General features: G+C 42.9%; 1 protein-coding gene across 1 annotated transcript; it reads left to right on the forward strand.

The window, feature by feature from the left end:
- The first annotated feature begins 257 nt into the window (after nucleotides 1-257).
- gss (glutathione synthetase) lies at nucleotides 258-8,524 on the forward strand. The gene is made up of 12 exons (XM_014145876.3): nucleotides 258-421; nucleotides 703-847; nucleotides 3,898-4,119; nucleotides 5,659-5,798; nucleotides 5,971-6,087; nucleotides 6,258-6,338; nucleotides 6,527-6,604; nucleotides 6,782-6,848; nucleotides 6,986-7,180; nucleotides 7,307-7,388; nucleotides 7,495-7,684; nucleotides 7,910-8,524. The coding sequence occupies exons 2-12, from the start codon at nucleotides 713-715 to the stop codon at nucleotides 8,031-8,033; spliced, it is 1,431 nt and encodes a 476-aa protein (XP_014001351.1). The 5' UTR covers nucleotides 258-421; nucleotides 703-712; the 3' UTR covers nucleotides 8,034-8,524.
- The last annotated feature ends 4,492 nt before the right edge of the window (nucleotides 8,525-13,016 follow it).

Here is a 13,016-nt window from a genome sequence, read left to right on the forward strand (position 1 = left end):
GAAAGGGAGCGATTGTTATTAAATTTTAGGAGTAATGGGGTTGAAGAGCCAGGATTAATTGAATTGCTGGATAAATCTTCAGGGGATATAGTATTGAATTATGTATTTCGTTTCCTTAGGGAGACGAAAATATTGGGCAGGATTTTGACCTTCGCTATCGCTGGTCCACACTCCAGTCCAGTTGGTGGCGGTAATGCACCTTAAAGTTGGTTGCCAACTGCCATATAAAATCCACAGAAGAAGACGTTTTCACGGTAGTGAGCTCTGAAGAGAGAGGAAGAGGCGTAATCTTTGGTTTGCCCCCAAATCCATGTTTATCCGCGGTGTTCATTCTTCTAGGGAAAAACATCTGTGTTTTGGGGGGGGGGGATTGCCATTCCAGAGCACATCATCTGAGCATAATCGGCGTATAGAAGGACAGGTTTGTCATTTAAAATGTGGTGGTGCATTTAGGTTGATAGCAAGCCAGAGTGTATGTGGATGCTGCTGGTAGCTAACGTTAACTAGCTAGCTACAGTATCTTGCTAACTTTAGTCTGTAACGTTACATCTCTGTATCAGCCCAATGTCCCGTCAGAATCAGAATCCAGTTGCGGTCGAAGCTAATCTCAATGGGAATCCCTGTCTAAATAAAGGTTAAATCAATAATCTGCTTTGTCATGGTTACAATGCAAGTACGTTATGTTGGTCTCACCTTGCACAGGTGAACTGCAATGGCTGCCAACGGGATACCAGAGGATGTGTTGATGGATAATGATCTTATAAAGGACTTAGTGGAGGTGGCAAAAGACTCAGCCCTTCTAAATGGAGTGTTGATGCGGACTAAAGAGACACCCAACTCATCAGAGGTAAACCTTATTCTGCTTGATTAGGCTAAACCTTTTAGACACACTGAACTGTTTGATTTAACAATAGAATTCTCTACTATAAGATGGTGAAGATCACCTGTCTGGGTTAATTCAATGGAGAAGTGGGAGAAGGAGAAACTGGGCAGCCATTGGAACTGTTCAAAAATGCCTTTGTAATGCCCAGCCATGCCAGGAATTCTCTCTTTTGAGCCTGTGTTGTCTGAATGTATTTGTGGGAATCCAGGGGCGCAACTTTCACCACGCGGGGGGGGGGCGGCATGTATGAAATTGCATTTTTGTCCCTCCCCCTCCAGTTTTATCATTGGAATTTGATACAAAACGAGGCAGCGGTGTGCTTTAGGAACATGCGGATGCCTCCGAGCGGTCGGGTAGGCTGTTTGGAGTGGTTATCTGACTGGTTTTAGAAGTATCCCCCCCCTCCACTTCCAAAACCAAAGTTGCGCCCCTGTGGGAATATATTCTGTCTCAGTGGTCATGTTACATGTTTTTCTGTTTATTTTTCACTATACCAAGTATCTAATCTACCATCTTAAATGTTCAGAGAGCAGAATGCCAAGACAGTTAATGCAATTAAATTGCATACCTGTACTATTGTACATGCGCTCTGGTCGTTTGTAAATTCAGGGTGTTGTCAGATTGTCCTTTCGTAAATTCAGAGCGTTAGACTCTTGGAGCGTTCAGAGCGCTCACTGGCCGCTCTGGCCGAGGAGTAGGGTTGATCCTAGCGTTCTGACCTCGGCGGCAATCAAGCACTGGGGCTGGGACTTTCCAGGTACCTCACGATCATGACATATAGGGCTCCCAAGTGGCGCAGCGGTTTAAGGCACTGCATCTCAGTGCTAGAGGCGTCACTACAGACACCCTGGTTCAAATCCAGGCTGTATCACAACCGGCTGTGATTGGGAGTCCCATAGGGTGGCGCACAATTGGCCCTGCGTCGTCCGGGTTTGGCTGGTTTAGGTCATCGTTGTAAATAAGAATTTGTTCTTAACTGACTTGCCTAGTTAAATAAAGGTAACTTTTTATACATGCATGCATACATACATACATGCATACATGCATACATGCATACACACACAAAAAAAAGTTTGGAGACACACCTACTCATTCCAGGGTTTTTTGTTATTTTTACTTTTATCTACATTGTAGAATAATAGTGAAGACATCAAAACTATGAAATAGTTTGCACACTCTTGGCATTCTCTCAACCAGCTTCATGAGGTAGTCACCTGGAATGCATTTCAATTAACAGGTGTGCATTAAAGGTTAATTTGTGGAATTTCTTTCCTTAATGCATTTGAGCCAATCAGTTGTGTTGTGACATGGTAGGGGTGGTATACAGAAGATAGCCCTATTTGGTAAAAGACCAAGTCCATGGTATGGCAAGAACGGCTCAAATAAGCAAAGAGAAACGACAGTCCTTTACGACATGAAGGTCAGTCAATACAGAAAATGTGAAGAACTTTGAAAGTTCCTTCAGGTGCAGATGCAAAAACCATAAAGCGCTATGATGAAACTAGCTCTCATGAGGACCGCAACAGGAATGGAAGACCCAGACTTACCTCTGCTGCAGAGGATAGGTTAATTAGTTTCCAGCCTCAGAAATTGCAGCCCAAATAAATGCTTCACAGAGTTCAAGTAACAGACACGTCAGGCCTTCATGGTCGAATTGCTGCAAAGAAACCACAACTAAAGGACACCAATAAGCAGAAGAGACTTGCTTGAGCCAAGAAACACAAGCAATGGACATTACTGTCGGAAATCTGTCTTTTTCTCTGAGTCCAAATGTGCGTGTCTTTGAGAGACGCAGAGTAGGTGAACAGATGATCTCCGCATGTGTGGTTCCCACAATAAAGCATGGAGGAGGTGGTGTGGGGGTGCTTTGCTGGTGACACTTTCTGTGATTTATTTAGAATTCAAGGCACACTTAACCAGCATCGCAACCACTGCATTCTGCAGCAATACGCCATCCCATCTGGTTTGTGCTCAGCGGGACTATAATTTGTTTTTCAACAGGATAATGACCAAACACACCTCCAGGCTGTGTAAGGGCTATTTGACCAAGAAGGAGAGTGATGGAGTGCTGCATCAGATGACCTGGCCTCTACAATCACCCGACCTCAACCCAATTGAGATCATTTGGGATGAGTTGGACCGCAGAGTGAAGGAAATGCAGCCAACAAGTGCACAGCATATGTGGAAGACTGGAAAATCATTCCAGGTAATGCTGGTTGAGAGAATGCCAAGAGTGTGCAAGCTGTCAAGGTAAACGGTGGCTATTTTGAAGAATCTCAAATATAAAATATATTTTGTGTTTAACACTTTCTTGGTTACTACATGTGTTATTTCATAGTTTTGATGTCTTCACTATTATTCTATAATGTAGAAAATAGTAAAAATAAAAACCCTTGAATGAGTAGGTGTGTCCTAACTTTTGACTGGTACTATATATGGCTGTTCTCACGATTCTATATGTTTTCTGAATTGATACTGTGATTTTATAGCAATTTGATGTTCCAAACATTGCTCACTATATATATCTGCAGCAGAGTTTTTGATCAGTCGTTGAAATAAGTGCTGAAAACATATTGACTCACTATTTAAAAAGAAGATGGAGAACAAGCTATAGGAGGAAAAATTCCATAGTTTTGGCAAAGGTACAGCCGATTAGCGCATGCTAACGCTACCTAGCAAATTGAAACTTGGATTCAAAGTATCGATATATCATCCAAAATAATATAAGCTTGCTCTCTTTCGTGTCTGGAAGAAGCTTTAACACCTCACTTTGAACATTTTACTCGCCCTAGCAGAGCTGGTTAGGCTGTTTTCATGTTATCTAGAGCGTTGGTGGCTAACTGGGTTACTGGCAACAATTGAATTCAGTTTCTTTGCCGATGTTTACATATCTGCCATAACAAGAGTTTAGGGCATTCGCAAACTCCTCAATTATTCTGCACTCTGCCACTCTCAAATCAGAGTAGATTGTCATGGGGAATTTACAAAGGCACCCTTATTGTGTTTGGTTTCAGGTGGTGACCTATGCACCGTTCACACTTTTCCCCTCGCCAGTGCCCGAGGCTACCTTCCACCAGGCTCTAGCAGTACAAACGCACTACAACCGACTGGTGGACAAGATCAGCCAGGACTCAAGCTTCCTGGAGGAGGCTCTAGCCAGCACCATCAAAGTGGATGATTTCACTGGGAGGTTGTTCAATATATACAGACATGTTTTACAGGAAGGAAAGACCCAGGTAGGGTATTATTGCTTTCTAACAAATCAAATGTTATTGGTAACACATTTTTTGCAGGTGTTGCGAAATGCTTGTGTTCCTAGCTCCAACAGTGCAGTAATATCTAACAATACACACATCTAAAAGTAAAATAATGGAATAAAAAATATATATAAATATTAGGATGAGTGGCATTGACTAAAATACAGTAGAATAGAATACAGTATATACATGAGATTAAATTTTATTGGTCATACACATGGTTAGCAGATGTTAATGCGAGTGTAGTGAAATGCTTGTGCTTCTAGTTCCGACAGTGCAGTAATATCTTACAATTCTACAACAACTACCTAATACACACAAATCTAAAGGGATGGAATAAGAATATGTACATATACATATATGGATGAGCGATGGCCGAGCGGCATAGGCAAGATGCAATAGATGGTATAAAATACAGTATATACATAGCTTACATTACTCATCTCCTATGTAAACATTATTTAAGTGGCATTATTAAAGGACTAGTGATCCATTTATTAAAGCGTCCAATGCTTTTGAGTCTGTATGAAGGCAGCAGCCTCTGTGTTAGTGATGACTATTTAACAGTCTGATGGCCTTGAGATTGAAAAACAGCTTCTATCTCTCGGTCCCAGCTTTGATGCACCTGTACTGACCTCACCTTCTGGATGATAGCGGGTGAACAGACCTTGGCTCGGGTGGTTGATGTCCTTGATGATCTTTTTGGCCTTCCTTCGGGTGCTGTAGGTGTCCTGTAGGGCAGGCAGTGTGCCACAGGTTATGTGTTGGGCAGACCACACCACCCTCTGGAGAGCCCGGTTGTGGGCGGTGCAGTTGTCGTACCAGGCGGTGATGCAGCCTGACAAGCTGCTCTCAATTGTGCATCTGTAAAAGCTTGTGAGGGTCGTAGGGGCTAAGCCAAATTTCATCAGCTTCCTGAGGTTGAAGAGGCGCTGTTGCGCCTTCACCACACTGTGTGGACCATTTCAGATTGTCAGTGATGTGTACGCCAAGGAACTTGAATCTTTCCACCTTCTCCACTGCATTCTCGTCGATGTGAATAGTGGCGTGCTCCCTCTTCTGTTTCGTGAAGTCCATAATCAGATCCTTCGTTTTGTTGAGGGAGAAGTTATTTTCCTGGCACCACTCCACCAAGGCCCTCACCTCCTCCCTGTAGTCCGTCTCGTCGTTGTTGGTAATCGGGCCTACTACTGTTGTCAACTGCAAACTTGATGATTGAGTTGGAGGCGTGCGCGGCCATGCAGTCATGGGTGAACAGGGAGTACAGGAGGGGGCTGAGCACGCACCCTTGTGGTGCCCCTGTGTTGAGGATCAGTGAAGTCCAGGACCCAGTTGCACAGGGCGGGGTTCAGACCCAGGGCCCCGAGCTTAATGACGAGCTTGGAGGGTACTATGGTGTTGAAGGCTGAGCAATATCAGATGCTATGTTTGAATGCATTTCAAGTTGCAACAATCAAATACATTTAGGATGAGGTCAAAGACTTTGCTCATGCTCATTTATTCATTGTGCATTTCCAGTCCATAGTTTTGGGTCTGAATCGCTCAGACTACATGCTGGACCAGAATGAGGATGGGAGTGCCTCCCTGAAGCAGATCGAGATCAACACCATTGCTGCCAGTTTTGGTGGTCTTGCCTCACACACGCCAAACGTCCACCGGTATGTGAACCACAACAATACTGTCGGTTTTCCCTGCTGAAGGTTTTTATTCTGCTGCTGTAAAATATACGGGAGGATGGAGAAGGGAATTGGCGAAGTATGTTTGGTTTGAAGAAAAGTTGTAAACAATTGAATGCCCTGTGAATGACCCTGTCTATGTCTGCATCAATAGACACATCCTGAAGGTGGCTGGTCGGTTGGAGGATAGCAAGCGTATCCTAGACAACAACCCTTCTGCAGGTCTGGCAAAGGGCTTATCTAAGGCCTGGGACCTCTACGGCTCAGAAAGGTGGGTTTCTTGGTTAGGATTCAGATGTGTGAATGCATTTGACATCCGTCAGTTTGTACAAAGAAAAAAAGAGGATACGGAAAACTAGGACGTTTTGTTGGTTGTCTGTCAGTAACAGAACACAAAGTAGATACCACTGCTGAGCTTTTAATAATTCTCTGTCCTTAAAGGGCAGTAGTCTTGTATCTGGTTGAAGAGCTCCAAAGAAACATCTTCGACCATCGATATGTGGAGAATGAGCTATGGAAGAGGTAAGGCCTGGGTGCTTGGTCAAACGCATCATAATCAACTCTGACGCAATCATCCGATTTTTATCCTGTTGGTGATGCTGTGATGGAGCCTCCTCCTATCATTTTTGTAGCCATGGTAGACAAATGTAGTTGACTACCATTTGGTATATCAAAATGGCGCGACATAAAATATTTCTGCTTGTTTTCAGAAATATTCCTGTTATACGAAGACAGTTCGAAGATGTAGCTAAGACGGGATTCCTTGATCAGGATAAGAGGCTGTTTGTGTAAGTGTTACTTTCTTGTAGAAAGTTTGTTACGGTCATTTGCGTGCTCGACATATACTAATGTTTTGATTTTGCAACATCTGTTACTGATGAAGACTGTTGAACATTGCTTTGCTTTCAATGTAATGCCATGCTCATTGTTTCATTTTTGTTTTGTTTTTTGTTTTGTTGTTGCAGAGATGGACGGGAGGTTGCTATTGTGTATTTCCGCAATGGGTACATGCCACAGAACTACACAGAACAGGTTTGAACACAATCATCTTCATTTTTTTCTTCACGTTCTCAGAGCTTTGCTGGGGTTGTAAAATCTATCATCGTGAAACTGATGCAATCACTTATTATTATGACAATGTGTATGATTTTTTTTTTTTTTTTTTGTAGAACTGGGAGGCTCGTCTCATGATGGAACGTTCTATGGCTGTGAAGTGTCCAGATATCAGTACCCACCTGGCTGGCACCAAGAAGGTCCAACAGGAACTGGCCAGACCTGGTGTTCTGGAGAGGTTCTTTCCTGGTGAACCTGACGTTGTGGACCAGATCCGGGCCACCTTTGCTGGGCTGTATACTCTAGACATGGTAAGAGAACAAAACCGGGCTCTTTTGGAGTCTCGACAATGTTTACGTACATAACTCTTTCTTTATAAAGCCTTTCCTAGCAGTTTGCTTTTCTGCTTCAACTTTCTTATTCAATCTTACTAACAGGGACCAGAAGGTGACAAGACTGTGGCTATGGCTTTGGCAAAACCAGACAAGTTTGTCCTGAAGCCACAGAGGGAAGGTGGGGGTAAGAGGACCTCGGCTCTTTGCTTCACATCTCTCATGATCCTGACCTCTAACCTTGTCATGCTCTGGCCTGTCTGCTAAAGTGTAGATTTCCTCTACTCCTGTAGGCAACAACCTCTATGGAGCTGAGATATGTCAGGTACTGGAGGGTGTGAAGCAGAGCACAGAGAGGATGGCCTATATTCTGATGGACAAGGTTCAGCCCCGCCCTGTACACAACTACCTCCTTAGGCTGGGGACGCCACTCAAACTCAGCACCTGCCTTAGTGAGCTGGGTGTATTTGGGGCCTACGTCAGGTACAAAGACCCTTCTGTATACATTCCTGTCTTGACAACTTTATAGAAATTGTATATGTGAGTTGAAATGAAGTATACTGTAATTGGAGGTGGTATACATTTTGGCCCACTGAAAACTATTGCGTCAAGATGTGGTGATAACAATGTACTCCTGCAGAGTAAAAGAGATGCCTTTTGTCTCCTCCCTGAATGGTTGTGTGTGTCATGATTTCTGTGTCCACACAGGCATGGGCAAGACATGGTGCTGAATGAGTGTGCTGGACATCTGCTGAGGACCAAGAGTGATGAACACTCTGATGGAGGTGTGGCTGCTGGAGTGGCAGTGCTAGACAATCCACTCCTCGTCTGACCGACACTGCCCTCTGTCACATTAATAGTGAAACTGCACAGAAGCATGGTAATAAGAAAAGTTAAACACACAAGTGCTCTTCTTTGACCGCAGAGAAAATTGCTGCTCCCCATCTATTTTAGATGTTTATTTTGTACTTTTACTGTAGAATCAAATGTGTGCTCTTAGAGCTTGTGCAGATCAGGAATGAGCCTGATGGACGAAGAAAAGCTGTGTGCCGACACTATGAAGTCTTACTGCCGCAATACATTTCTATCACTGCTGGGTAGACTTAAACAGAGCCAAGAAATGAATGGAAACATAAAATACAGAACTATGATTATTTCACACCAAAAACTAGTATTCCAGATATTGAACAATCAAATGGAGAAACTGTTTTAATCAGGAAAGAAGAGAAGAATTGCGAGGTAATATCCCTAGAGTAAATAATAGTATAAAGATAAATAGATTGTTCATGGGAATAATAGTAATAAATTGTTTTATTACTTCCGGCCTTTTGTATTTATTTTTTTAATATGCATTCATAATAAACTGATGGGATTTGATGCAGTGGGTTACTATATTGGCATTAGACAGATGGATAAAGTTATGACATAAAATTCAGTTCCATTTTATGAACACCAGATGGGACATGGGAAAATAATGTAGTGATTTGCATATTCATGGAGGTGTTACTTATTGTGGCTCAGTTAGTAAAGTTTGGCGATTGCAACATCAGGACAGTAGGTTAGATTGCCAGGACTATCCGTATGTAAAATGCATGCACACATGACTAAGTTGCCTTGGATAAAAGCGTTTGCTAAATGGCATATATTATTACCTAAACTGTAAAGGTTATGGCCCAGGTATGTCGTCATTTTGCATTCTCAAACACTTGGATGTCATGACATACAGTAAACTAGTCAAACTGCTGCTTGGATTAATTGTACGGCAGAGCTAAGGTATTCATATAGCGAAACCTTAAGAGCACCTAAAATGATTACCGTCTACCACCAATAGCTTGCTCAACCATTCACTGAGGATCATGGACCTTGCGATGCCAGGTTTGATTCCCATGGGGGACCAGTACGAACAAATATGAAAATGTATGCACTCATTACTGTAACTAGCTCTGGATAAGAGCGTCTGCTAAATGATTGAAATTTTTCATATTTCAAACGAGGGGATACAAAGAACAAAACAGTCACAGATAATACTCCAGAATAACATTTTATTTTTCTCCAGCTCGTACACTTTAACACAGTGGGGCGGTCCAGATCTAAATCTAAATCTTCCCCTGTGCCAAATTTGGTGCTTTTATGCTCACTTGAGTCAAATTTTGCAGCTCAGCCATCCCACTAACATCTTGAACACAGGTGAACTGCAATGGCTACCAGTCCGAGTGGGGTTCCAGAGGAGGTGTTGCTGAACACTGAACTTATAAAGGACTTAGTGGAAGAAGCTAAAGACTTTGCCCTTCAAAATGGAGTCTTGATAAGGACTAAAAAGACCCCCAACTCATCTGAGGGAAAGAGGGCATCCCCTACTATAGATAGATCAATCTTTTTATTTAAATATATATATAACTAGGCAAGTACATATAATGCGATCTAGTTCATAAAGTAACAAGTCAAATCAAACCATACACATGGTTAGCAGATGTTAATGCGAGTGTAGCGAAATGCTTGTGCTTCTAGTTCCGACCATGCAGTAATATCTAACAAGTAATCTAACAATTTCACAACAACAAAGGAATGAATAAGAATATGTACATATAAATATATGGATGAGCGATGTCCGTGCAACATAGGCAAGATGCAGTAGATGGTATAGAGTTCAGTATATACATATGAGATGAGTAATGTAGGGTAATCTAGGGTATGTAAACATATAAAGAGGCATTGTTTAAAGTGACGAGTGATACATTTATTACATCCAATTTTTAATTAAAGTGGCTAGAGATTTGAGTCAGTATGTTGGCAGCAGCCACTCAATGTTAGTGATGGCTGTTTAACAGTCTGATGGCCTTGAGATAGAAGCTGTTTTTCAGTCTCTCGGTCCCAGGTTTGATACAGCTGTACTGACCTCGCCTTCTGGATGGTAGCGGGGTGAACAGGCAGTGGCTCGGGTGGTTGTTGTCCTTGATGATATTTTTGGCCTTCCTGTGACATCGGGTGGTGCAAGTGTCCTGGAGGGCAGGTAGTTTGCCCCCAGTGATGCGTTGTGCAGACCTCACTACCCTCTGGAGAGCCTTACGGTTGTGGGCGGAGCAGTTGCTGTACCAGGCGGTGATACAGCCCGACAGGATGCTCTCGATTGTGCATCTGTAAAAGTGTGTGAGTGTTTTTGGTGACAAGCCAAATTTCTTCAGCCTCCTGAGGTTGAAGAGGCGCTGTTGCGCCTTCTTCACCATGCTGTCTGTGTGGGTGGACCATTTCAGTTTGTCTGTGATGTGTACGCAGAGGAACATAAAATGTTCCACCTTCACTACTGTCCTGTCGAGTTGAGAAGTAGCAGGTCAGCCATTGGACCTATGCTGGTGTGCTTAGCCATGAGAGGAATGTTGTCCGATTGAGTTACTGGGAATCTATTCTGTCTTGGTACCACGGCTGTGTAAATTTAATGTTTTTAAATCTAGACTTAAAGATCCAGTGTAGCTGTTTTTTTTAATTTTTTTATCTGTGTCAAGTAATTTCTGGGTAACAATTAAGTACCTTACTGTGATTGTTTTCAACTAAAGGGGTAAAAAAAAAATGCTTCTAGCAAAGAGCAATTTCTCAAACAAGGGGAGGGGAAAACTAGCTGTTATTGGCAGAGAGGTTTGGAACCCTCTTTTTTTGGTCTATTAACTAATTTATCGCCTGGTGATGTCATCAGACGTGCCAAAACTACATGTATTTTCAAACAGCTCTTACGCTTCAAAGGCATTATAATAATAAAACATTTCAGTGTTATTCCAACCTCAGTGTGGAAATGCACTGAGTATACAAAAGAAGACCTGTGTTTCCCATGACAGAGACTGACCAGGGGAATCCAGGTGAAAGCTATGATCCCTTATTGATGTCACCTGTTAAATCAGTATAGATCAAAGGGGAGAAGACAGGTTAAAGAAGGATGTTTAAGCCTGGAGACAATTGAGACATGGATTGTGTGAGTGCCATTCAGAGGGTGAATAGCAAAACAAAAGATTGAAGAGCTTTTGAACAGGGTATGGTAGTACAATAGGTGCCGGTGCAACGGTTTGTGTTAAGAACTGCAAAAGAACTGCAACGCTGCTGGGTTTTTCACGCTCAACAGTTTCCTGTGTGTATCAAGAATGGTCCACCACTCAAAGGACATCCAGTCAACTTGACACAACTGTGGGAAGTATTGAAGTCCCTGTGGAACGCTTTTGACACCGTGCAGAGTCCATGCCCCAATGAATTGAGGTTGTTCTGAGGGCAAAAGGGGGAGTGCCACTCAATATTAGGAAAGGGTTCCTAATGTTTTAGTAAATTCAGTGTATATAAAACATGGAAATCATGTTTTCAACTACACTGGGCCTTTAATTAAATTCTTAGGATAGAATGCAAATCTGGGATTGGTACATCCATTTTTGGAATTAATGATATATAACCATTGATTCTAAAATAATATATTTTTAATGTCTCACTCACCCCATCAGAGCCCAAAATATATGCTTGCTTTACACCATTATTTGTAAACAATATAATTGTAAACACACTGTATAAACATGGCTATATAATTTTGATCTTATGGATGGTCAGTCCTTGAATTTATTTGAGGGTGGTTTTATTTCTCCAGCGCTGTCCCTCAGCTGTTTACCCCAAAAAAAGTGGTGGGTTGACGGCTTTTTTGTTTGAATCACAGATTGCCCCTTTAAGTGCTTACCGGACAAAATGCAAGTGTCCATCCAGATCAGGGCTCTCCAACCCTGTTCCTGGAGAGCTACCATCCTGTAGGTTTTATCTCCAACCCTGTTCCTGGAGAGCTACCATCCTGTAGGTTTTATCTCCAACCCTGTTCCTGGAGAGCTACCATCCTGTAGGTTTTATCTCCAACCCTGTTCCTGGAGAGCTACCATCCTGTAGGTTTTATCTCCAACCCTGTTCCTGGAGAGCTACCATCCTGTAGGTTTTATCTCCAACCCTGTTCCTGGAGAGCTACCATCCTGTAGGTTTTATCTCCAACCCTGTTCCTGGAGAGCTACCATCCTGTAGGTTTTATCTCCAACCCTGTTCCTGGAGAGCTACCATCCTGTAGGTTTTCACGCCAACCCTGTTCCTGGAGAGCTACCATCCTGTAGGTTTTATTTATCTCCAACCCTGTTCCTGGAGAGCTACCATCCTGTAGGTTTTATCTCCAACCCTGTTCCTGGAGAGCTACCATCCTGTAGGTTTTCACGCCAACCCTGTTCCTGGAGAGCTACCATCCTGTAGGTTTTATCTCCAACCCTGTTCCTGGAGAGCTACCATCCTGTAGGTTTTATCTCCAACCCTGTTCCTGGAGAGCTACCATCCTGTAGGTTTTATCTCCAACCCTGTTCCTGGAGAGCTACCATCCTGTAGGTTTTATCTCCAACCCTGTTCCTGGAGAGCTACCATCCTGTAGGTTTTATCTCCAACCCTGTTCCTGGAGAGCTACCATCCTGTAGGTTTTATTTATCTCCAACCCTGTTCCTGGAGAGCTACCATCCTGTAGGTTTTATCTCCAACCCTGTTCCTGGAGAGCTACCATCCTGTAGGTTTTATCTCCAACCCTGTTCCTGGAGAGCTACCATCCTGTAGGTTTTATCTCCAACCCTGTTCCTGGAGAGCTACCATCCTGTAGGTTTTATCTCCAACCCTGTTCCTGGAGAGCTACCATCCTGTAGGTTTTCACGCCAACCCTAATCTAGCACACCTGATTCTAATAATTAGTTGGTTGATAAGCTGAACCAGGTTAGTTATAACTGGGGTTGGAGCGAAAACATACAGGAAGTTAGCTCTCCGGGATCACGGTTGG

This window comes from Salmo salar, chromosome 15 (genome assembly GCF_965601325.2).
Source record: "Salmo salar chromosome 15, fSalSal1, whole genome shotgun sequence".
NCBI lineage: Eukaryota > Metazoa > Chordata > Actinopteri > Salmoniformes > Salmonidae > Salmo > Salmo salar.

Coding starts and splice junctions, on each gene's coding strand:
- gss (XM_014145876.3), top strand. CDS start 713: ATGGCTGCCAACGGGATACCAGAGGATGTGTTGATGGATAATGATCTT. Junction 6,849..6,985: donor CACAGAACTACACAGAACAG/GTTTGAACACAA, acceptor TTTTTTTTGTAG/AACTGGGAGGCTCGTCTCAT. Junction 7,389..7,494: donor GCCACAGAGGGAAGGTGGGG/GTAAGAGGACCT, acceptor CTACTCCTGTAG/GCAACAACCTCTATGGAGCT.